This window comes from Euprymna scolopes, chromosome 14 (genome assembly GCF_053919585.1).
Source record: "Euprymna scolopes isolate OS-2025 chromosome 14, ASM5391958v1, whole genome shotgun sequence".
NCBI classification, from domain to species: Eukaryota; Metazoa; Mollusca; class Cephalopoda; order Sepiida; family Sepiolidae; genus Euprymna; species Euprymna scolopes.
In genome coordinates, this window is record NC_136495.1 from 2,846,506 (window position 1) to 2,871,442 (window position 24,937).

The following is a 24,937-nucleotide window of genomic DNA, read 5'->3' on the forward strand; positions in this document are numbered from 1 at the left end:
ATTCTGGGATAACCAATGTTTTTAGAGAGATGGAATCTGAACAACCTCATCAACATGTGTTGCCATATTGCCGGGTGCACACGCTCCCATTCTCCCAAAACATGTGCAAATGCTAGATTGCTTCTGGCAATCTAATCATACTCCGAGCCCTCTGATGTGGCTTATTCACTAAGCCGGCGTACCTGTGTTACTGACATGAGGCGGTACATCAGGTGCCTTAAAACCAGTAGAGATGGTCTCTCTCTTTCGAAAAAAATAAAACATCGTTGATTGTGTGACATAGAAATTCAACAAACTTCGTATTAATTAAATGTCAACACAAATTATTGAGAATAACGACAATAATTGGGCTGGAACTCCAAGTGAAGGGCCCACGCCTAGTAGCTTTATCTTGGAGCAGCAGCGAGAACCCAGTCGTCATCCCGCACCTACTAATGATTATGTAATAATGGTGTGCTTCTTCAGAAATAATGAAAATGGAAAGCGTACAGAAAACGTATGTTAAGAGAATGGAGAAAACGAGAAACACTTTAATTAACAGAACAGCACGTGTGTGATAAGGCAATACGGTATATTGGAGCCGGAATTGAAAGCCAAAAATAGACAGCTGAACGTAGAAGTAATGGAGGATGACACGACAAACAGAGATATGCAAATTGATGAGAAAAATAAAAGAGAGTGGGAGATGTGCATGAAGCTGTAAGATATGGAGCGGAAACAAGTGATGAAGTAATTAGTAATAATGAGAAAACTGATGATGAGGTGTTGGAAAAACTGAGGAAATGCGAGGAATCGTTGAAAGACTGAAAGAGATTATGGAGAAAAAGAAGTGATAAAACCATGTTTAAGAAACTATACAGAAAAGACTCTGAAGGTGCAGGTAGACATAGTAAATGAAGCAATGAAATACATGAAAGGCAGGCCCATCATAAAACAAATAATTCGATCGTAGCAAAAGTGGGTTGTGGATTGAAAAGAGATCGACATCAGAATAGAAATTATTAAGTGTTGAGACATTGTTGAACAAAGATGGAAGTGAAGAATCAGTGCAGTACGATCCTGAGTGTAATTGTCAGTAACAAAGATGGCGGCGAACTGATCGAATCCAAAATTCGACAATTTTTATAGTAACTTTGGAAGCTTTATTATAAAAACGATCGTCAAAATCATTGGTGTCATTCTCCTCTTTAGGAGTCAAAAACATTCAACAGAAATGAGAAAAAGTAAAAAAATAAAAAATAAAAGATGACAGAAAAAAGTTAAGAATAGAGGTGAACTAGCTTGAACTAGGTTTGAGAAGAAAATTGGGCGCGAGGAAGACAAAGAAATTCAAACAGAGTAAAAAGAAAAGGAATTAAAACTGTCATGGGGGAAATTAAACAAACAATGCTAGCGAAAAGTACAAAAGTGAGTGATATGAAGAGAGAAATGAACTATATACATATAATATAATCTGGACCAGAAGTTTACGAAATGATAATAGACATTCAAATTAGGCAAATAAAGTACCAAAATCTGAAGAGTGCACAATGTTTTAGAATGATATTAAATGTGTAAAAAAGAAACATAATGACATTGCTTTATGGATGCAAGATGTTAGGAATGATACGCAAAATAATTCAAAGCGACTTCAAAAATTTGGTGGAAATGAGCAATGAGAAAGTGAGCAAAACATGCAAGAAAATTACAAATGTATTAAAAAATGACGGACTTGCATGGAAGAAGTGTATCTCAAATTGCCGGAATGTTGATAGGAGATGTGATTCCTAAATGGTGAATGCTTGGAAAAACAGTGCTTTGCCAGAAAGATACATCAAAGAGCACTGCAGTCAATAACTATCGACTCATCACCGATGATGTGGAAACTGATGACAGGCATTTTGACAAGTAGGATTTACAAATATCCGGAACAGCAAGAACCCTTAACAGAAGAAACAAAAGGATAAATTTCTTATACATAGAACAATACTTCAGCATTTTAAGAGAAGATCCACACATCTATGCATGTGTTATATGAATTACCGCAATATATATATATATATATATATATATATATATATATATATATATATATATATATATATATAGCTTGCTTAAGAATATATGGAAATATTTGAGATAGCTGCGAACGTGCGAGATTTCTTTGAAAAATGTATGACATAAACGGGGATAATCTTGGGGAAATTTATGTGAAGAGAGTGATTTTTCCGTCGGAGAGTTCGTCGCTATTGTTTTTGTTTTATGTATGGTACCCTTCTCGTTCATATTATTAAATGTAAACGTGTGTTGTGAATGGGAAAAGAAGTACCGGGTAAACCTTTTATTATTTATGGGTGATTTAAAATTGTATGCAATGAACGAAGACCAGCTAAGTATGTTTGTGAGAATTGTTCGAATGTTCAAGAATGACATAAAACGTGTTCTGAAATTTAAAAGAGTAAATGGTTAAAATAAAAGAATAAAGCTCTTTAATGAAGAAATGAAAAAAAAAAAGGTTGGCGAAGAATACACCTACTAAGAAATTGAGGAATTAGATCAAATAAAAAAATGGCATGAAGGAAATGAAAATGATAGGAAAAGAATACAAAAAAGTCTACAGTTAGGTTAGGTTTTAGGTCAATATTGAATAAGAAACACAAAATATCAGTAGTAAACACATAACTATATTTCGATATGATGTGGGTATTATTCAATGGAAAGAAAATGAGCTGAAAAATTTGGACAGGAGACAAAACGATGGCGATGAATGGAGCTTTTCATCGAAAGAGTGACGTCGATAATAAAAGGTTATATGTGAAAGAAAAAAGGGAGGACGAGGACTCATAGATGTTTAACAATGCGTGAAATAAGCAAATAGTTCCATGGTTTACATATTTACCTGAAAGGAAAAGCTTTTAAAGGGTAAAAATTGTAAATATTGCAAGAGAGCGAACTCAATAGCAAGGACATTAGGAAGATTCCTCTAAAATCTGGAAAAAACGTTCAAAGAAATTGAAAAGGTAAAAACAGAAACTATACAACAGACGGCAATAATACAGAAATCTTTGGAAAATGCGGAAATCATATAAAACACAAGCGCAAATAAAAGTTGCAATAGAAATTCAACGAAAGCATAGAAAGAACAATATCACTAGAACAGACAGAAATTGAAATAAAAGTAAATTTTATAATCTGCTCCCTCCAACTCTGCTCTTATAAAATACACAATTTGATCGCAACAATCGCGAGACTACACAGAATAATCGTGACGGGTAACGGAGTATGGAAAGATATAGAAAAGAGATCACTAACGAGGCTAAATGTAAAGGTGCGGAAGGTATTGGGATCAAAAGAGATTTATTACCACGAAAATTCCAGAGAAGAATAATAGTTGTTGCCAGGAGGATGTCAATGGTAAGCGGATGATATCTGGAGAGACTTGTTGCCACTCAGGCATCAGAGAACACCATAGATTATTGTCAGTGAACAATCACTAATGATGACTCATGTGAGAACTCCAAGTGAGTTACTAATAATAATACAGGTAGGACTATTCTTAAGATCCGCCTATTTAATATGTAAATTTAGCAATTAACATTTGATTTCAAATTTAAGCGGATAAACAGACAAATTTTCCTATAGAAATTTTTGGACGTATCTACAAGTGCTATTTCAAATCTAAGTATAACAGACAGACAAACCAACGAAAAATGATATTTCTATCTGACAAATTGGCGGACAGATTTCTTATAGAAATAGTTAGGCGAATCTAAATCATAAATATCGGCTTATTACATATAAAAACACAGGTTTTACTAATAATTCACCAGAAATAAAATACTAAATAAACAAGATTCACATGTTTGTTTAGTTAATGAAATAAAATGACTGTCAAGTTGGAAAATGTTGAACTTTATCAGAGAATTCAGAATGATTGATGTAGTTCAAAATATAAATGCGTAGACATTAGATTTGGAGACATGTTATAATCTAGACGGAATCAAAGTCGTAATAATGTGTGCAATAGATGTGATAACTTTTCGAAAAAGTTATCTTCAGGAAAATTGCATCCGATACTAAACACAAAGAGGAAGAAGGGAAGGTTGAGAAGAAAGTTTTTGCGGAATTTTAAATTTTGATTTCAAATGATGTAGTTTCAAGTTACTTTTCGTTAGGCTACCTTTACTTTATATATTATTTTAAATAGCGTTTTTCACTTTATCTAATCGTTTTAATTACAATCGTTTTAAAGCAATTATTTCTTCCTTTCAAAACGTTGAATACAAGATGGAAAAAACAAATTCGCACAATTTTCTTATTTCAATTCAAGCTACACCGAAAAGCTGCTGAAAAAGTTTGCGATATAAATGAAGCGTTTGGCCCAGGAACCACTACCAGACGCACATCACAATGGTGATTTAAGAAATTTTATGGTCGGCCAACGATTGTTGATAACGATCAATTAAGAGCCTTAGTCAAAGCCAATCAACGAATACTGTTTGAAAACCTGATTTTAAAGTAGACGTTACGATCTCCAAATGGGTGCCTCACGAATTGAATAACAACCAAAGGAAATGCCGGTGTGAAGACTTATTTCCCTTATTTTACGCAACGAGAACGACTTGTTGTGACTTGCAATACAAAGTAGGTTCTTTACGACAACCGGCAACCTTCAATTCAGTGGTTAGACACCAAGGAGGCTCAACGACACTTTCCGAAGCAAAAGTTGCACAAAAGGAATGCAATGCTGACTGTTTGGTGGTGCGTGACTGGTCTCATCCATTAGAGTTTCTTTTTAATGTAGGCGAAACCATTATAGCGAAGAAGTGCTGCGAACAAATGGATGAAATGCATCAAAAACTTCGACAACAAGACCCAGCATTAGTAAACAGAAAAAGCCCAATTCTCCTCCACGACAATGCCCGACCGCCCGTTGCTAAACAAACCCTGCAGGTGTTGAAAGAATTAGGTTACGAGACGCTGCCTCATCCAATATTCTCTCCAGACACCACACCTACCCACTACCACTTTTTTAAGCATCTCGGCAACTTTTTGCACGAGAAATGCTTTAAAACCCTAGCGATATCCAAAACGTCGTTAGCTATCTGAACGCAAGATCTTTAGATTACCGACATGAATACACTTGTTTTGCGTTGGCAAAAATGTGTTCATTCTGATGGTGCTAATTTCGATCAATAAAGTTATGTTTGAACAGAGATATGTTCATTTTTTTCATGGTGGTCACCACTTATCAGGACCCAGAAGCTACTCCGGGATAAGGGTAAAATTTGAACGTAAAAGTTAAAAACCGCAAGAACATTTTGTCAACCTGATATTAGATAAACGAGTTCTTGTTGCAAATATTTTACGACAAACTGGAACCCAGTTGAGCATCTCCTACAGAAATAACGACAGATAGATTGACAAATCGACAAACAGAAAGAGACAGAGAGAGAAAACATATTGAGAGAGAAAGAGAGCGGACGAAAGAGAGAGAGAGAGAGAGAGAGAGAGAGAGAGAGGGAGGGCTAGCAATAACTTTTCTGTTGTGAAGGACTTGCAAGAAACAGAAAGCTAATTACTTCCCTACTCTATCAACAATACATCTTGAACTCTTTCCTGGCCACGAATAGTGCACTGATAGTTGCCTTCCCAGATATGGCAATAGTATCTGCTATATTAGGAGGTATTTCTTTATTGGTAAAGTGGTCCTGGATATGACCTTAAACTATATCCGATGGTGAGGTCCCAGCTTGCAGGCTTTGGGGAGTGTGGAGTAACCCTTTAATTGCCATTGCTGCCAGGTCCACTCTGACCCGGAATGGTAATACCTGTTAGGGTCTCAACTATGGGTTAAATAGAAACTGACTTAACCCCCCCCAAATATATTCTATTAAATAATTGTTTTTCAAAATCACTGGATTCGGCATTAAAAAACACGAAAAGGGTTGATATGCCGTAAAACAAAAACAACCAACCAATCTATTGGTAAAGATACGTCCTTAGATGGGATTTTCTTTTGATACATATTATCTTCTCTCTCTCACTCTCTCTCTCACTCTCTCTCTCTCCCGTTGTATTCCTAAAAATGATAAATAAAAAAAAATAATACATACACTTTCCCATTGATTTAAGAGCGTGTTATTCTATCAAGGTTAATCCGTTTGTGTATTCAAACAGATAAGTAAAGCTAGATGTCAACTTTATCTAAGAACGGCTATAATTTGCAAGGCAAGATACAATAAATAATTGCTATTTTCGGTTCAGTCTAACGTCCGCTGACTTGTATTTATTGATTCGAATATATATATATATATATATATATATATATATATATATATATATATATATATATATATTTAAAGTGATGGTTGTGTAGTTCCAACGAGAGAAAAAATGTATATTTAAAAGAGTGTAGCCATTGTGTGTGAGTGTATGCTATACAGGGGGAAAGAAAGTCTTTAAAAAGAACCCTAAAAAACCATAAAAACCTTCACCATATGGACTAAAAAACACTCTTTGAAAATAACTTTGACCGGACACTGTGAACACTTACAGTTGGAGACAGAATGTCTGAACACACGCATCACTCTGAAAAACATATTTAATATCAGCGGAGGTAATTCTACAAACTCCCATTTTAAAGAAAAACTTTTTACGAAAATATCTGAAGAGAGCACACCCTAAGCTCGAAACGCGTTATAAAAATATTTTAAAATAAAAATATGATGAAAACCTTTAAAAAAACCCACAATTGTTGATGGCTACACCCTTTTAAATATATATATATATATATATATATATATATATATATATATATATATATAGCCAGTAGAGTTTAGTTTCCTAGAAGTACATCCAATGAAACAACATGTGTCTACCAAAGAGTGCTCAATGAGTGAACAGAGCAGATATATCAAATTTATTTATGCAAACATTAATGGCTACATATGTGCATACATGTTTCTGTAATCACCCGTGTTGGGGGTTTACGTCTTCAGGCCAAGAATTACCATTACTGATATTTCAAACAAAAACATTTTCTTATTTCGTTTACAAAGTTAGAATGTAACCTGGGTGGGAGTTATAAGTATTCTGAATATTAGTAATGATCATCTACGTAGCATATTTTATTTCTCAACTATTTTATATTTTATACATTACTAGCTGAACTAGTTGCAATGTTGTATTTGATATATTTTAATATTCTGTCCTCACACATAATTACCATATTGATTAAACGAAACATTAATTCATAATGGCTTCTTTTTCCGCTCCCCTCAGTATGTAGAGGTTGTAGAGGCGTTTTATTTTATATAGGTCTCGCCAGTAGCCTTAATCCACTTTTCAAGTTTATTGTTTAATCTTTTAGATTTTTTTCTTTCAAAATATAATGTACGAATTGCAATTATTATTTTATATAATAATATCATCGTAAAACTGTTACATCTTCCTTTGTTTTAACTATTTACTGTAATGAAGACTGAAGGATCGGTCGAAAATTGTGTACTTATAAAAAAAGTTTTTTAAAATTTTTTTCATAATATTATTATTTTGTATTCCTGCACGTCACCAATTAAAAACGAATAAAGAAAAGTTATAAGCTTTTATACTTTCGCATTCTTTTTTATTCATATATATATATATATATATATATATATATATATATATATATATATATATATATATATATATATACAATATTTATGACACTATATATACATATTTCAAGGTCGTACCATTGGTTTCGATACACCGAAAACAGTAATAATATACTGTGGAAAATCGGTATAATCTCTTTGGCGACAAAGAAAAATCTGGAACTAATGCAAAATGAACGAACATAGAAGAAACGCTAGACGAGCGTTTAAGACTCAGAATTTCATATTTAAAAAAATATCGTTTTAAAACCGACGTTAATAGATTATGATTATAGAAGAAAGAAATTTCTCCATTCACTATTATTCTCTCATAATTAAAATATTAATATTTAAAAAAAAAAAATTAAAAATTCTTTTAAAGTTCTTATTTTTTATTTATTTATTAAATTTACCTTATTTATCTTTATCCTTATTTTATTTAATTTAATTAATTTAATTAATTTAAATAATTTTAAAATTTTTATAAATCATATTAATATATTCATGCCTTTCTCATTATTTATTACCGTTAATTGTCCTACTTTTATTTATTGATATGGCTTTAACAGGACCTTTATATTTTTTAGAGAGTTTTCCATCGCACCCCCTTCCCCGCTATGCACGCACGCACACACACACGCACACACACACACACACACATTATTCCTTTCTTTCTTCTATAATCATAATCTATTAACGTCGGTTTTAAAACGATATATTTTTAAATATGAAATTCTGAGTCTTAAACGCTCGTCTAGCGTTTCTTCTATGTTCGTTCATTTTGCATTAGTTCCAGATTTTTCTTTGTCGCCGAAGAGATTATACCGATTTTCCACAGTATATTATTACTGTTTTCGGTGTATCGAAACCAATGGTACGACCTTGAAATATGTATATATAGTGTCATAATAAATATTGTATCTTCAGCTCTCACATCTACGATCGAGCACTTTATTGGATTTTTTTCATCACCCCTGGACACGCTATATATATATATATATATATATATATATATATATATATATATATATATATATATATATATATATATATATGCTTACTTCATTTAATTGCATAAATTAATATACGAAAGTATAATTTTATGGGTAAACTTTAAGTATTTACTTCAACAGTGCTCAATAAATAGGTAAATGCATATATATATATATATATAAAGCTGAACGTCTGTGTGTGTGTGTCTAGTCACGAATAAGTTCCTATATGGTTGACTATTATAGAAAACTGATCACATATAATGATAGAAGATGTATCGAGACACAGGAATGGGTATGTTTGATCTAGCATAATGATGATTCATTACAATTGTGGGGTCTGCGTACGCGCGTGGTCCACAAAGTATGGAAAAAAATTGGTGCAATTTAAAAACATTATCTTTCATCTTGCAATTAATGATATAGATATAAAATTTTCAATTATTTTTTTTTTAAAGTGCAACAGAATGTACATTACATAAAATAAATCCAAGGTAATTTTTTATTCAATTTAAATTAAATTTTTATACCTTACTTTGTAAAATTTATAAAAGTGCACTTTGAAGATAAATAAATTTCAAATTGAATCTTGTACATTTATTTTTCAAGCCTGTAGTAAAAACATTTTGTTATATATATATATATATATATATATATATATATATATAATTCAGAATAATGCAATACAATTAATCTACTGTTGTGCAAATCTAGTGGTTATCGGTTGAAATTTAACTTTCTCAAATCACAAATTTTAATTTCCTAAATTATAATATATATATATATATATATATAGTCATCCACATACAGTACTGTGTCGCTGTTTCACAGCTCATCAGTGCGGCTAGACAGGCAACTACCTCAAGCCAGGATTGAAACCCGACCGTTTGTACGGCAGTCAAGGCTCCTAACCATTACGCTATTGGCGGCTGCTTGAACGAGTAGTGAGTTTAACGATTTTTTCATATCGTCTGAAATACCTCCGCTCGATTTGTTTACACAAAGAGCGTCGCTTATATGCTAATGGTAATTCGTGTTTCACTTCTCAATATGCTCAACTCAAGGTGAGGAGCACTATAGTCATCCACATACAGTACTGTTTCGCTGTTTCACACATATATATATATATACACACACATACATATATATATATGATATATAATATAATATATATAATATAATATAATAATATATAATATATATATATAATATAATATAATAATATATAATATATAATATAATATGTATATATAATATATATACATATATATATACACACACACATATATATATATATATATATATATATATATATATATATATAAAGATGACAATCGTAATCAATTCTGTAAATGAAATAATAAGCATTTAGTTTCCAGCAGTGCATATCGTAATGCTGGTAAAAGTATCCGTCGAATTAATTTTGAAGAACTTATACATAAACAACATCTTTGGTGTTTCATGACTTCAAATGATTGAGCAACCAACATACAACTGGCCATAAGAAAAGTGTAAAATATACCTAAATAATTGTATTTTAATAAGAAAAGCCTATTTATGTAAAAAGGATCATTGAAATAAATATTTGTTTTCTGAAAATGCAATAATTATTTTTTTTTATTAGTTACGAAAATTTCTATTTTGCATTAAAATAAAATTCTATTTCGTATTGTCATAATTTAGAAAAAATATTTTAATTCATTAAATGCGTAAGAGAACCTTTAAAAAGATCACAGTACACACATTGAAAAACTTTAGAATTTTGGTTTGAAATAAATATTTGTTTATGTGATCAATGATCGAATCAAAAAGATAAGATACCTAGGGATGTTTTCCTTTTATTTCTTTACAAAAAATAAAAGGAGACATTATTTACAGAAAAAAGAAAAGTTATTTAAATTATAAGGAAAAAGCTATTTAGAGGAAATAAAATTATCTAAAAAACAGGAGTAATAATTTAATATAAAGAAAAATATCATTAAAGTTAGGCTACACTCTAAATAATCACATTTCAGAATTTGAGCAATATTTACGCATTAATAGGAAAAAAAAACGCAGGGACATACAATAGCTCAATTAAGCTTGCCTTTTATAAAAATCAAAACTGCACTTAGAATTTACTCCCCGCGGTGGAAGAGTTACTTCAGCAATGTATGATTTTTCATTGAATTTTTTTGTTGTTCGTGAGGAATTTCCGACAAAAGAATAATTGTCCAAAAATAGGTATCTTCTTAAAAGACAGTAAAAATCTGTAAGAAAAATAATTTCTTCCCCAGCCTGTAAATAAATCTTTTGATTTCGCTTTCCGTAAAAAAAGCATTTAGATATATTTGTAACAATGCAATTATTTGCATTTATTTATCCCCCCTCCAAAAAAAACAACGTATTTTTAGATGCCATTATCTAGAGTCGAAACCAAAAGATTGAGCATTCTAAGCGCGTTATGTACCGGTGTTGTTATCGAGAGAAACATAGCGGAGTCTAAATATTAACACACTTAAAGAAATTAATTTTATGTTAGCATACACAGAAAGAAGTAAAAACATGTCGTCCAGTTGAATTGAAAGATTTTCGCATTTAAACTTGCCGAGATATGTGTTATTTATCAATCCAAACAAAGATGTTACCCATTATAAACCATCCTATTACTATTTCTATTAATGTCAGTGTTATGTGACCAGTGGTTTAAGAGTTTATAGGTTAAATATTTACACACACATATACTGTTATACATATATACTGTTATATATATATATATATATATATATATATATATATATATATATATATATATATATAACTACTTCATTTACTCACATAAAATTAATATACGAAAGTATAGATTTATGCGTAAACTTTAAGTATTTACTTCAAAAGTGTTCAATACGTAGGTAGAGCTAGTTAGTAATTTATAAAATATATATGGCAATTAAGCTACACTGAATATTCGGCGTTTCATCCACTATAGGGTTCGTCAGGCTTATGCGCGAATTCTGTGGTTGTTTCTCGTTTTTATATATGTTGAGGATTTTAGTTAGCCAATCGGCTTTCTAGTATCCACCGCGCCCCTTCCTATCAGCCAATGGGTATGCATTTTATCAAACAAAGGATCTGTTTTAGAACTAGGTGAGTGGTTTAAGGCAGACGATTATCCTCCTTTCTTTCTTTTTTATATATATAAATATACATATGTGTACACACATACTTGCACACATACATACATATATATACATATATCTGTGATCGTTTATATATATTCATGTTTATTTAATTTATTTATTTGTTTGTTTTCTATTGTTTTTGTTAGTTTTAAAGCTATTTTATATTGCTATCCTAGAGTAAGTTTTATTTTGTGAACACAGTTGTTTGCTATTTCTCGTCTACAGTTTAATAGGTTTTGGGGTTCTTTAAAGTACAGTATAGCAAATTTTTCATGAAGGCATAATTTACATGGGTCGTCTAAATGTCTGCACGTGGTAGCTTGTCTTATTGTTTTCCATTCGACTACCGGCGAATGTCCGCTTTCTTTGAGTTCCCAGTATTTATTCGCTAGTGTTGTTTTTATGCGGTGTTTTTTATATTTGAATGTACTTTTGTGGTCATAGTATCGGGTTTTGAAATCTAAGGAAGTTATGCCTACGTAATATTTCTTGTTATTCGGGTTTTCTTTCGCAAATATTGTTGCTTGATAAACTACGCTTTTTGTTAGACATTTATTTTGAACTGGACAAAGTGTGCGGTGTCTACAGTTGCATTTATCTTGTTCGTTATTAGTATTTTTATTTATGGTATGGTTGTTCTTGTCCGGGGTTGGTTTGTTGTTATTATTATTATTATTATTATTATTATTATTATTATTATTATTATTATTATTATTATTATTATTTCTGCTAGTGTTGGTTTTATTTTTGTCATGGTGTCTACTTTTTTATTGTTTATTTTGTTGTCGTTTACATTGTTTTTATTTAGTATTTTGTTATTATGTGCTTTAATAATCATCTCTTAATTTTCGCAACAACTGTAAGATAACTTTAAGGTATTTTTATTAAAGATTTTGTGTAAGGGGTTGGTTGCGGGAAAGTGTTTTTCGATAAGATCTAGAAATTTCTTGTCAAGTTTTGTTTTTAACATTTGATTGTATGGGGTCGTATACCAAATTATAGTTCTTTTTCTTCTATTTTTAATGTTATTATAGTTGTTGGTGTTTTGTTGCTTACATTTGATATCGATATTTTTGTATCCGCTCTTTTTTAGGGCTGTTTCGTAGATATTGGTTGACCTGTTAAATGCATTTTCATCGCTTGAGTTATTACTGAGTCTACTTACGATTACGATTACAAAACAATAGAAAACAAACAAATAAATAAATTAAATAAACATGAATATACATAAACGATCACACATATATGTATATATATATGTATGTATGTATGTATGTATGTATGTATGTATGGGTGCATGTATGTGTCTACACATATGTATATTTATATATATATATATATATAAAAAAGAAAGAAAGGAGGAAAATCGTCTGCCTTAAACCACTAACCTAGATCCTTTGTTCGATAAAATGTATGCCCATTGGCTGATAGGAAGGGGTGCGGTGGATACTAGAAAGCTGATCGGCTAACTAAAATCCTCAACATATATAAAAACGAGAAACAACAACAGAATTCGCGCATAAGCCTGACGAATCCTATAGTTGATGAAACGCCGAATATTCAGTGTAGCTTAATCGCCATATATTTTATAAATTACTCTATATATAAATATATATATATATATATATATATATATATATATATATATATATATAATCATGTTCAATCCTACCAAAGCAATAATGGAAATAATTAACTAGCCATGGTAATACTGGAAATATTTTCTCAATCATTAAATCATTTCTCTCTGATAGATTCATAAGATTAGTGGTTGATGGGTAGAAATCAGAGGCCCACAGTATTAATGCTGGAGTCCCCCTGGGGTCCATCCTGGGCACAACTCTCTTCCTGATCTACATCAATAATCTCCCAAAACACATAGTTAAATCATTCGTTGGCATCTATGCTGATTACACGACCATCTATGGCTACACATCAAAGGCTGTAAATGACAAAGTTCTCTCTAATTATCTTTCCTCTGATCTTGAGCGCGTGAAACAATGGGGGAAGAGGTGGCTAGCCACTCTTAATGCATCCAAAACCAAGCTTCTATCTTTACATCATCTATGCTCTGATCTCCATCTGGCATCAATTGAAATGGATGGCTCTCGTCTTGGGGAGGCTCCATGTTTTGACAAGCTTCTGGGGTTGACCTTTACTCCTGATCTGAAATGGAGCACGTATATCAACTCTGTTGCCAGGGATGCTGGGAAAATGGTGGGATCCTTCTGCCGCTCCAGAAGATATCTCACTACTGATGTAATTCTCTATCTATAAAAGCCAAGTACGTCCAAAGATGGAGTACTGCTGCCACATCTGGGCAGGAGCTGCTAAAAACAGCCTATCCTGGCTTGGCAGAGTACAAAACAGACTTCGTGGTTTGGTGGGGGATGCCCTTTTCTCTTCCCTGCAAGCCCTCTCACACAGAAGAGACGTTGCGAGTCTGTCTTTGTTTCATCGTTATTTCCATGGCAAGTGCTCGTTTGAGCTCAAATCTCTCGCCCCCACTCGCCAATCTTTCATGAGAAACACCCGTCTGGCTGAAACTACTGTGAATAATTTTCCTCACTCTTTATCTGTGCCTAAATACAAACGTAGATTCCATGAGCAGAGCTTCTTTCTCAGAAGTGCACGATTGTTGAACTCTCTTCCGTTCGCCTGTTTCCCACCTGACTACAACTTGGATGTCTTCAAGTCCAACATAAACAAATTCCTGACAAACCGCCCCCTTAAGTAAGACACTCTATGAAATCTCCAATACTAATGATTACTACAATACTATCTCATTGATTACTGTACACTCAATAACCCTTATCCCTGAGTGGCCTCCAGGCCTTGATAAGTAGTGACCCCCATGTAAAAAAAAAAACAACAAAAAACCCGTTACATTTAAACTTCTGCATATTAGTGCAGTCAGGGAAGCAGATAGCAGGAAGCGAATTCCAAAGTCTAGCTTTTCGAGAGAAGAAACTAGAGTAGACGTTTTCTGGCATTTAGGGACTTCAACTTTGAAGGGGTGAGATTTTGTTGCAAACGGATTTGTCGTATATATGTACGTTGAGGGGCACAAATGCGACGAGTTCATCAGAGCAGATTGCATTAAAATATTTGTAAAATAGACACAGAGATGCAACATTGCGACGATGGCACAGGAGCTGGAGCTGAGTTGACAAAGTGAGGCGTACATTTACTCCTAACATCCATATATAGAAATCTAATAGTTTACTTCATTAAATTTCAGTCATAACATAAAATTTATCTAATGAGAATTTAAAAAAATAGAAAAAAACAACTATTCACACAAAGATCAGGACTAAGAGATTACGGTTCTCCATTAATTCCCAGGCAACACCGACGTTTCCTGCTAGTGTTAATTACATTGAATCATTGAATTACGCGTAGCAGTTAAGTCTGCGTTATGAATGAGAACATCTTAGCTTAAATAAGAATATCTTCAACTCTATTTACTTAAACAAAAGTAAACGTACACTTTTATCGAATGAGTCCAGTTTAGTTTTTCGTTCAGACAAGACTGGTGAGTTTTCAGTTAAAATTACTTTATTTTATTTTAAGGTTCTAATCGGTCGATTCAGCCAAGAGATGACAAAGTCATTCAACCATAATTTACTGATGAAAACATTTATTTCTGATACAAAGAAGAGACATAAGAAATAACTGAAGCAAATAATACGATAATGGTGTCCCAACTGATTACATTCACATCGGTTGGATGAGTCGCAACAATCGTTGGACCCGCAGTGCCTGCGGAGTAGAAGGAGCAACCGAGTTACGGCCTCCATTAAGGTGGGAGGTTTAAATAAAATTAAGGCAATCCAACTGACAAAGAAAGGGCAACCGAACCACGAATGGATTTATATGTATATATATATATATATATATATATATATATATATATATATATATATATATATATATATAGTTGTAAGTTATAAAATATATATGGCGATTAAGCTACACAGAATATTCCACGTTTCATCCACGCTAGGATTCATCAGGCTTATCAGAAGAGGAGAAAAATGTAATATTTATATATACAATAAACTGGCGTAAGGACATTAGCTTAGAAAAATATATATATACTTCATGTATATAGAAGCAGGAGGATGCTAATAACGGAAATCGCAACAAATATTGAAACATTTATAAGAGAATAGGGACGATGCATAGGAGAATATTTAGACAATTATAAAAATACATATAAAAGAAATATATATATAAATATTGGGGTAGCACTCCCAAAGATTCTGACGATTGACTATTCCTGACGGCACTCCGGTAACAAGTATCGGCGATAGAGCAGTCGTGACCTGAGCCTCAGAGGGAGTGAGTCATAACCTTACTTTGTATTTCCAGTTGTAAGGACCCGGAACGACTTTGGGAGAGCACACGTGTGCTAGGATGTACAATCTTAAGAGAGCACGGTGTCCTGCGCTGGAAGCAAATGAATGCAATCCCAGAAATTCCCAATGTCATAACACGACGGACTGTATTTTCCTTGTGTGGGAAGCTCGTGGGGCACCTCCCAGTCTTTACGTGGCTGCGTGTTGCATGCGGAGTAATAAAGAGAATGGTCTCTTCAATCACAAACGGCTGGGACGACAAGGTGACAGACTCTTTATTCGGCATATGATGTGCGAGACGTTAGACGCTCCAGTGGCAGATCAAGGTGTTGTACCTTAAAACAGACTCTGCGTGTGTGCATTACTGGGTGTCAGAAACTCTGAGTGGGAAAGCGCGAGTTCATGCAATGGCTGCCAGTGAGATGCTCATTAGAAGACGATTAGATACCCTAAAAAGAATTAGTAAGGAAATATAAGTTCTCAGTAAACGTGGAATTGGTTGCGTCAATACAAATCATGGCCGATCAATTGACACGCGTACCACAATGATGGTTCAATACCATGAAGAAGGATGCGGGACCGAAGCCACTGATCGATGCAGTGTATGCCGCTGAACTGGACGCTGCCCAGATCATGACTATTCACAGGGACATCCAGGACTACGGCGCATCGCGTATTTCGCCCGGAGAGTTTGCCATGCAACAACAAAGACAGACGTTAGATTGGCAATACGAACGTGCGTTTAATGCCAATCTATAGATCCAGTGCCAGTTTACTGGAAGAAAGGAAAGCTGGAGGTGAGCAATAATTGGCAAATGTTTGGAATGGACATTACACACTCCGGTGCTTACCATTTCCTAACTATCACTGATTGTGGGCCGTCGGGATTTTCAGTGTGGAGGCAATAAGCAGTTCGCTTTACCCTTAGCAACTGTATGTATACGCTGATTAAATGAATAAATCATTCTATATATACCAATACATAGTTTCTATAACTTTTCTACGTTCATTGACTCCTATATAAGCTCCAAAGTAATTTGTTTAACTTTATATCATCCCGATAAGTCTTCTCTTAAAGAATTGTATTTACTCTCTCTCTCTCTCTCTCTCTCTCTCTCTATATATATATATATATATATATATATATATATATATATATATATATATATATTTACTGCTTTTGGCCATAGATAAAATTTAGATAGAGTGAAACGATCTACATCGCAATGTAAACGTAAATTCTAGCTTTTCATACTTTAACTATAAATAAATAATCGTTAAAACTTCCTAAATTAAACAAATCTTCATTAAATGATAATACAATGCAAGTCATTTCCAGCAAAAATGTCAACCGAACCCTTGCAAAATCTACAAAACTATAAATCTATGAATATTTTTTTTGCATCTGTGTATTTTACAATATTACTTTCTTTCAACCTTTAGAGCTCTCAATTTTTCTGCTGACTAGAAAAATTGTAGCTAGTCTATATAAAACTTTGTTTATTTCCTCTTTTCGTCCGGTCCGAAAAACAATTTTCGAAACTCCGTGAAAAAAGGTAATATATATATATATATATATATATATATATATATATATATATATATATATATATATAGTAACTTATGAAAATTTAAATGGCAATTTAAGCTGCACAGAATATTCAGCGTTCCATCCTCATAAGAATTCGTAAGGCTTATGCAAAAGTTCCGACACACATTTTACCATAAGTGTGTATATCGATAATACAAAGGCTGGCTGTAGCCTAAAACGGTAAGCAAACATTCAATGAAGGCTAATACAGATATGAGCGTCAATGGCAATGGGGGCTCTCGGATTTCTAGGGTCTGTCCCAGCAGATGTCTCAGGGCACCACAGCCTCGACCTAGTCGTCATCATGCTGTTGCGGGGAAATGTATGCCAATCAACATAGGCTATTTAACGACATAGGAATGCTGCTAGCGGCGCTTATTTCTGCCAAAGAATATCTGAATTTGGTCAGGCTTAAAAGCCACTTCCGAGCGGCTCACCACTTAGGTGTTTTCATGCCTTAATTTTCTAACTCTGTATTCGAGAACAAATTTGCTGTCATTATATTTATATGTAAGGCTTACACGGAATTTTCTTATTGGATATAAGCACCCTTCAAAAAGAAAAGAAAAGAAGTCCGAAAAATAAAAATATATATAATTTTTAAAAGATTTTGTATTTCCACACGGCACCAAAAATAAAGAAGAGAAATAAACTTTGATACTTTTCGCATTAATTTTTCATACATTTTAATATATATATATATATATATATATATATATATATATATATATATATATATATATATATATATAGTTAAATGGAATGTGTAGAAGGCGGTACAATGCAGAGGTAACGGAAAGACACAAGCTGAAGCAGGTAAGAAAGTTTTATTAATACAACTTACAAATACATATGTACATATTCATATATTTCTTATACACATTATATTTATATTTGCACAGTGGTCACCTGGGAAAGTAAGTCTGGTGGTATATCCGTGTTATATAATATTTTGAGAAAGATCTCTTCGTCAGTTATTTATTTGATTTTGGTTCAAACGGGCTGTTGTAAACAGTAACAGTATCGCAGCAAACAATTGCCCGGAGCTTGTAGATAGCATTTTAATTAAATATGGTTAGGGTTTTTTTCATTTCTTTATTTTTATTTCTAATTTATTTATTATTTTATTTTTTTATTTTATTTTTTTATAATAGTTTATCTTTGGTTCAAACGTGCTGTTGTAAACAGTAACAGTCTCGCGGTAACAGTAACAGTCTCGCGGTTGTCTGGAACTTGTTGATAGCTTTTTAATTTAATACGATTAAGTTTTTTTTCTTTATTTTTATTTCTAATTTATTTATTTTTATTTCTAATTTATTGAATTTAAATTATTCAAATGAAAATATAAAAGATGATTGATTAATTCTAACTTTATAATGGAATTCTTACAAAGTTATCAATAATGACAATATTATTAAAGCTCATTTAATCCGATAGTTAAAACACGGATGTCGTTACATTTATGTAAACCATTCAGCGTTTAATGTAAAGTCTTTACAGGATTTGGTTATTTCTGTCTGATTTTTATTCCCCCTAATTTGTTTGTGAAAATTAAGCATATCTTTCTTATTTTGAAACAACTCACCTGAGCAAGGCTTTTTCCCCAAAATAATCTCCTCGCTTCAATCTTCGTATTTCTTGAGGTTGTGAGTGTCCTTGAATTGTCTGCGTTACTTTCACCTGAATTTTGTAGACAAAAATAAATGACATCAAATGAAGAGCTTTGTTTATATGTAATAGTAAGATGACAAATATGAAAAAAAGCAATACAAAATAATAGATATATCAGTAGACAGATGCATACAACACATTATTAGACATCTACAAAATATACAACATTCATTTAGCTTTTTTAAATAAGAATCGAAAAATAAGATAAATAATATACAGTGATGATCATATTTATTGGCACGGTAAAATAAAAGTTAAATTTTGTCTAATAAATTCTAAAAAAGGGATTAAATTAAAGAAAATAACAAAGTACATTATGTATTTTTAACTGGCCTTTCCGATGCAACAATCGGATTTTAGAAAAAATAAATAACAAAGGAACAACAAACATAATTGCAAAAAACCCTTGTTCAAAATTATTGGCACGATTTATTTAATAATCAATTGTATAGCCTTGATTACCTTCCTCAGTCGCTTTTCATAGTTTACAACCAAGTTGTTGCACTCTTCAGTAGTAATTTTAGCCCACTCTTCCTGACAATAATCCTCCAATTGAATAAGATTCTTAGGCTTCCTTTGCATTACCCTCAATTTTAATGTTCTCCATAAATTTTCAATTGGATTAAGGTCTGGGCTTTGTGATGGCCACTCCAAAACATTAATATGATTGTCCTCAAGCCATTTCTTAGTCAGTTTAGCCGAATGCTTTGGGTCATTATCTTGCATGAACCACCAACGACGACCAAGTGAGAGCTCTTTAGCAGAGTCTTTCAGGTTTTCATCCAATATTTTAACATAATCTTCCTTTTTTATGCTACCTGTGACCTTAACAAGTCGCCCTGGTCCAGAGGCAGCAAAGGATCCCCAAAACATCAAATTGCCTCCACCGTGCTTCACTGTGGGTATGGTGTTCTTAGGCAGGAAAGCTTCGCCAGATTTTCTGTAAATATAAGACACTTTATTATTCCCAAATAACTCTATTTTCGTTTCGTCAGTCCATAGAACACGTTTCCAGAATGCAACATCTTTATCAATATGACGTTTTGCAAAGGCTAGTCTTGCTTTCAGGTGCATAGGCTTCAATAAGGGAGTCTTTCTCGGACGACATGCTTTTAAACCAGCTCTCTTCAAAACTCTACCAACTGTATGTCGAGATACATTCACTCCAGAGGTGCTCTGTTCATCAACAATCTCCCCAACAGAGATCCTTGGGTTTTGTTTTACTTGTCGAACAATTTTCCGTTCATCTCTTGGGGAAAGAATCCTTTTTCTCCCTCTACCCTCTAAACTCATAACGTGGCCTTGCGATTTGAACTTGTTTATTATGGCTCTAACAGTGGATTTGGGAAGGTTTAGCTTCTTTGAAATCTTATCATAGCCCTCCCTATTGGTATGGCATGCTACAACAAGCTTCCTGACGTCTTCGCTGTGTTCCTTAGTTTTAACCATGGCGATTGAAAATTATAATTTAGTCACTTATAATAGTTTAAATAAATCGCTATCTAAAAATTATCTGAAAAAAATTATTCACTGAATTAGCGTTAAACAAGCATAATATGACTATAAAAAAGTTCAGAAAGCACGTAAACCGGAAATTGATTGATATTATACTGATACTAAAAGAAAAACAAAGCCGTGCCAATAATTTTGAACAAGGTTTTTTTGCAATTATGTTTGTTGTTCCTTTGTTATTTATTTTTTCTAAAATCCGATTGCTGCATCGGAAAGGCCAGTTAAAAATACATAATATACTTTGTTATTTTCTTTAATTTAATCCCTTTTTTAGAATTTATTAGACAAAATTTAACTTTTATTTTACCGTGCCAATAAATATGATCATCACTGTATATGAGAATACTTATTTCTCCAAGAAAACGACCAACATGCCTGGTTAAGGTCGAAAGCTACACCAACCGAAACATTGCCCAAATAAAACTCAAGATGAGAACAATAGTCCGATCAAAACAAGTAATATAAACGATCAGTCCTCATCTAAAAATCCAGAACTGTAAGAATCTATGTTCTATTTTTAAGTTTTTTTTCACCCAAAACAAGGCACCGTGTCACTTAGATGTAATACACTATTATTAGGAACAGAATTTGCAGGGATAAATTATGAAGAGTAAAGCAGCAAGATGTCTGTTCAAATTACACTTAAACTTCTGCATGTCGGTACAGTCAGGGAAGCAGGGACTCGGGACGGAATTTCAAAGTCTAGCAGTTCGACAGGACTATTTGAGTAGAAGGGTTTCCGGCATCTAGGTATATATTTACAGAGTAGAGTGAGATTTTGCTGATGATCAAGTTAGTCGGGGGTATTTACGTCAAAGGGTTTCAAAAGCTTGAAGTTCGTCGGAGCACTTTCCATTAATATACTCGTAAAAATGGTACAAGGATGCAACATTTCTTCGATGGAATAGAGACCGGAACTTTATAATGCAGGATATATTAGGTTAGCAACTCTTTTTCGAAACTTCTCAAGGAGTGAAAGATGCACCAGCACTAATATTGCCACAATACTCCATGTATGTTCGAATAGTAGAGGCAGAGGGTACTTTCAAGCGTAAGTACCACGAGAGAGAGAGAGAGAGAGAGAGAGAGAGAGAGAGAGAGAGTGCCTTTTCACGGCAGTTTTGGCAATGTAATGTTTTAAAAGTATTTTCGTTATCCCGAGATCTATACAATGTAGGGGTGGGATTTTGTTGCCTATCAGGTTAGTCGAGGCGATTTATGTAAAAGACGCACAGGGGATTAGAATTCGTCGTATTATTTGGATTATATGGACTACTGTTGTACTCTTGTATGTTATTCTACAACGAACATATAAAAGATATTACTTAACAATTGAGATTGCCTAACCGTCCGTAATAACTTGTCGAAGGCAAAACAAGCTGTAGTAAATGAAAAATTGTAAGATGAAAAAAATATCAGTGTTGTATGTGGGAAAACATGCCTAGGTCTTCACCCACAATCTTTAACAATGAATAGAATGCTATGCATCAAAAACAAAAACAAGTTTAAGAATCTTAAAATTCTTACTAGAAGTGTACACATGAACCCATGGAGCAACAGATAAACAGCTATTTAAATCAGTTCTGACTGATAGTCTTAGTGTAGACGATATAAAATATAACTAAGAAATACTTAAGAATTCTACTTGGTTATTGCTGGCAAAATAAGAGAAATATACTCGTGTTAATTAAATAAAACGTTGGTTAGACATTCTCGCGTTCGACGTCAAATCTGAAGAAATTGTAATAGCTGAAAACTTGACTCAAACGCTGATAATAATAGTTCGAATGATTTGAATGATACAGAATGTAGTCGCGTGCAAGTTAGTTTGTAGAATTTCATTGATAAGATGGTGTATTACCTTGATTAGATGCAAAACACCCCTTCTAAAAAGTTCGACCTTTTCCCATTTTAAGGTTTCATATTTATTTAATACTTTATTGAAAGATCCCCTAATGCTCAATACATTAAATGCCATTTAAGATATATAAGCACTGATCTATATAGAATGTAAAAGTAACATGCTGAAACCAGAGCCACATTAAGATGACCGCTGACATAGGTTCAAAAGTCCAGAATATTTTAAACGATAAGGAAGAAAATGTTCACCGCGAATGTCTTCAAGGGATGAAACAAGGTTAATGCGGTAGCATTACTAAAGGAGCTCAAACACGAGTCCGACGGAACAACCAAACAAGAAACTGTCAGAAGGCGAAGGATTATCTGCGAAGATATCGATGAAAGTTCCAGTCGTGAATCATGGGAAGCTGCACCTCCCTGTCAGAATCATCGCTGTCATCATGATTGATGCGGGCGTCATGGAAGTCATCATCGAGATGTACAGGGATGCAGGGAAGCTCTAGATGTATGAGATCGCCGCAGTTACGTCATCCAATATGACTTCGTTCTTATATACAAGACTAAGACACATGCACAATACGGAACGTGCTGAAATAATAAGGTTATTATTTAGAAACCCATGTTTAACATGTGGAATTATTCTGTACTAATAATAAATAATTGATGAAGTGAAAATTAAATAAAACCTGAACTTCTATCAAAAAAAAAAAAATAGCATTATCTGTACTAAGTGTTTTTTTAAACATTTTTTTTTTTACAATGTGCAAGTCGAAAAGTGCACACTGTCTTTCATTTGTTTAATGAGTGGTTCTCAACCTTTTTTGCTTGTCACCAACGTTTATCATTATATTGATCGTCGAACTTTTGATTATCTTTCTTCACCGAACTGCTTCCCCTGACCATTGATTTTGTTGCGTGATCGACATCAAGATGAAATCCCACGTCTTCAGATTCGAGATTTTAGAGATCATCAGTGTTGAGTTCGTCATTACAGACAACGACATACTTACTAAATCGTATGATTCATTTCTCACGGAGGACACTCGAGGATAAAGATTAATGGTTATACATTAGTCAATGTGATTTTAGCGTAGTAAACATAAGTAGCCGAAATTTTGTGAATTGGATTACTTAGGGAGATGGTTAATCAATGGCTTGTTTACGTTGGACTTGAAGACAATCAGATTGTAGTCCGCTGGAAAGCAGGTTTACGGAGGAGAGTTCCACAGGTGTGCAGTTCTAAGAAAGAAGCTTTCTTATGGAATCTACATTTAGGTTTAGGCACAGATAAAGAGTGTGGGAAATTATTGATAGTGGTTTTTACTAGAGGAGTGTTTTTCGTGGAAGATTGGCGATGGGGACCATAGATTGAAGCTCAAACAAGCTCTTGCCATGGAAATAACAAGAAACCAGAAACAGGTACGCAACATCTCTTCTGTGGAAAAGAGGTTGCAGGGAAGAGAAAAGGGCACCCCATTAAGCTACAAAGTCTATTCTGAATTCTATCAAGGCAGGGGAAACTGCTTCTAGTAGCCCCTTCCCAGATTTACTCAACCTTGGTCGTACCTGGCTTTTATGTAGATAAAGAATTGCATCAGGAGTGAGATATCTACAAAAGCGGTAGAAGGATCCCACTATTTTTCCAGCGACCTTGGTAATGGATTTGATATATGAGTTTCATTTACGATCAGGAGTAAAGGTCAAGCCAGAAGCTTCTCAAAACATGAAGCCTCCCCAAGACAAGAGCCATTCATTTCAATTGAAGCCAGATGGCATCAGAGCTTGATGATGTAAAGATAGAAGCTTGGTTATATATATATATATATATATATATATATATATATATATATATATATATATATATACATGTGTATGTATATATATGTATGTAGATAGAAAACATTGTTGAATAGCACTGAGTGTTTTTGCTTAATCAGCTTTTTTTGTAAGTTTTCAATTTTACGAATTGTAGTTCTTATTTATCGGTCGAATCCATGCAAGGAAGTTCCGTAGTCGTCTTCATCCATCTGTTTTTTAAGATGGACGGAGACGACTATTTAACTATATATATATATATATATATATATATATATATATATATATATATATATATATATTATTACATTTTCACCCCAAACATGGCACATTGCCACTTTGGTGTAGGGGGCTA

General features: G+C 33.2%; 1 protein-coding gene across 1 annotated transcript in view; it reads right to left on the reverse strand.

The window, feature by feature from the left end:
- The window catches only part of LOC145292845 (cGMP-dependent protein kinase 1-like), a 736,944-nt gene that overhangs the window by 98,410 nt on the left and 613,597 nt on the right, over nucleotides 1–24,937 (reverse strand). The window contains exon 7 of the mRNA XM_080138892.1: nucleotides 19,310–19,404. Within this exon, the coding sequence (XP_079995018.1) occupies nucleotides 19,310–19,404 (95 nt within the window). The remainder of the gene's footprint in view (nucleotides 1–19,309; nucleotides 19,405–24,937) is intronic.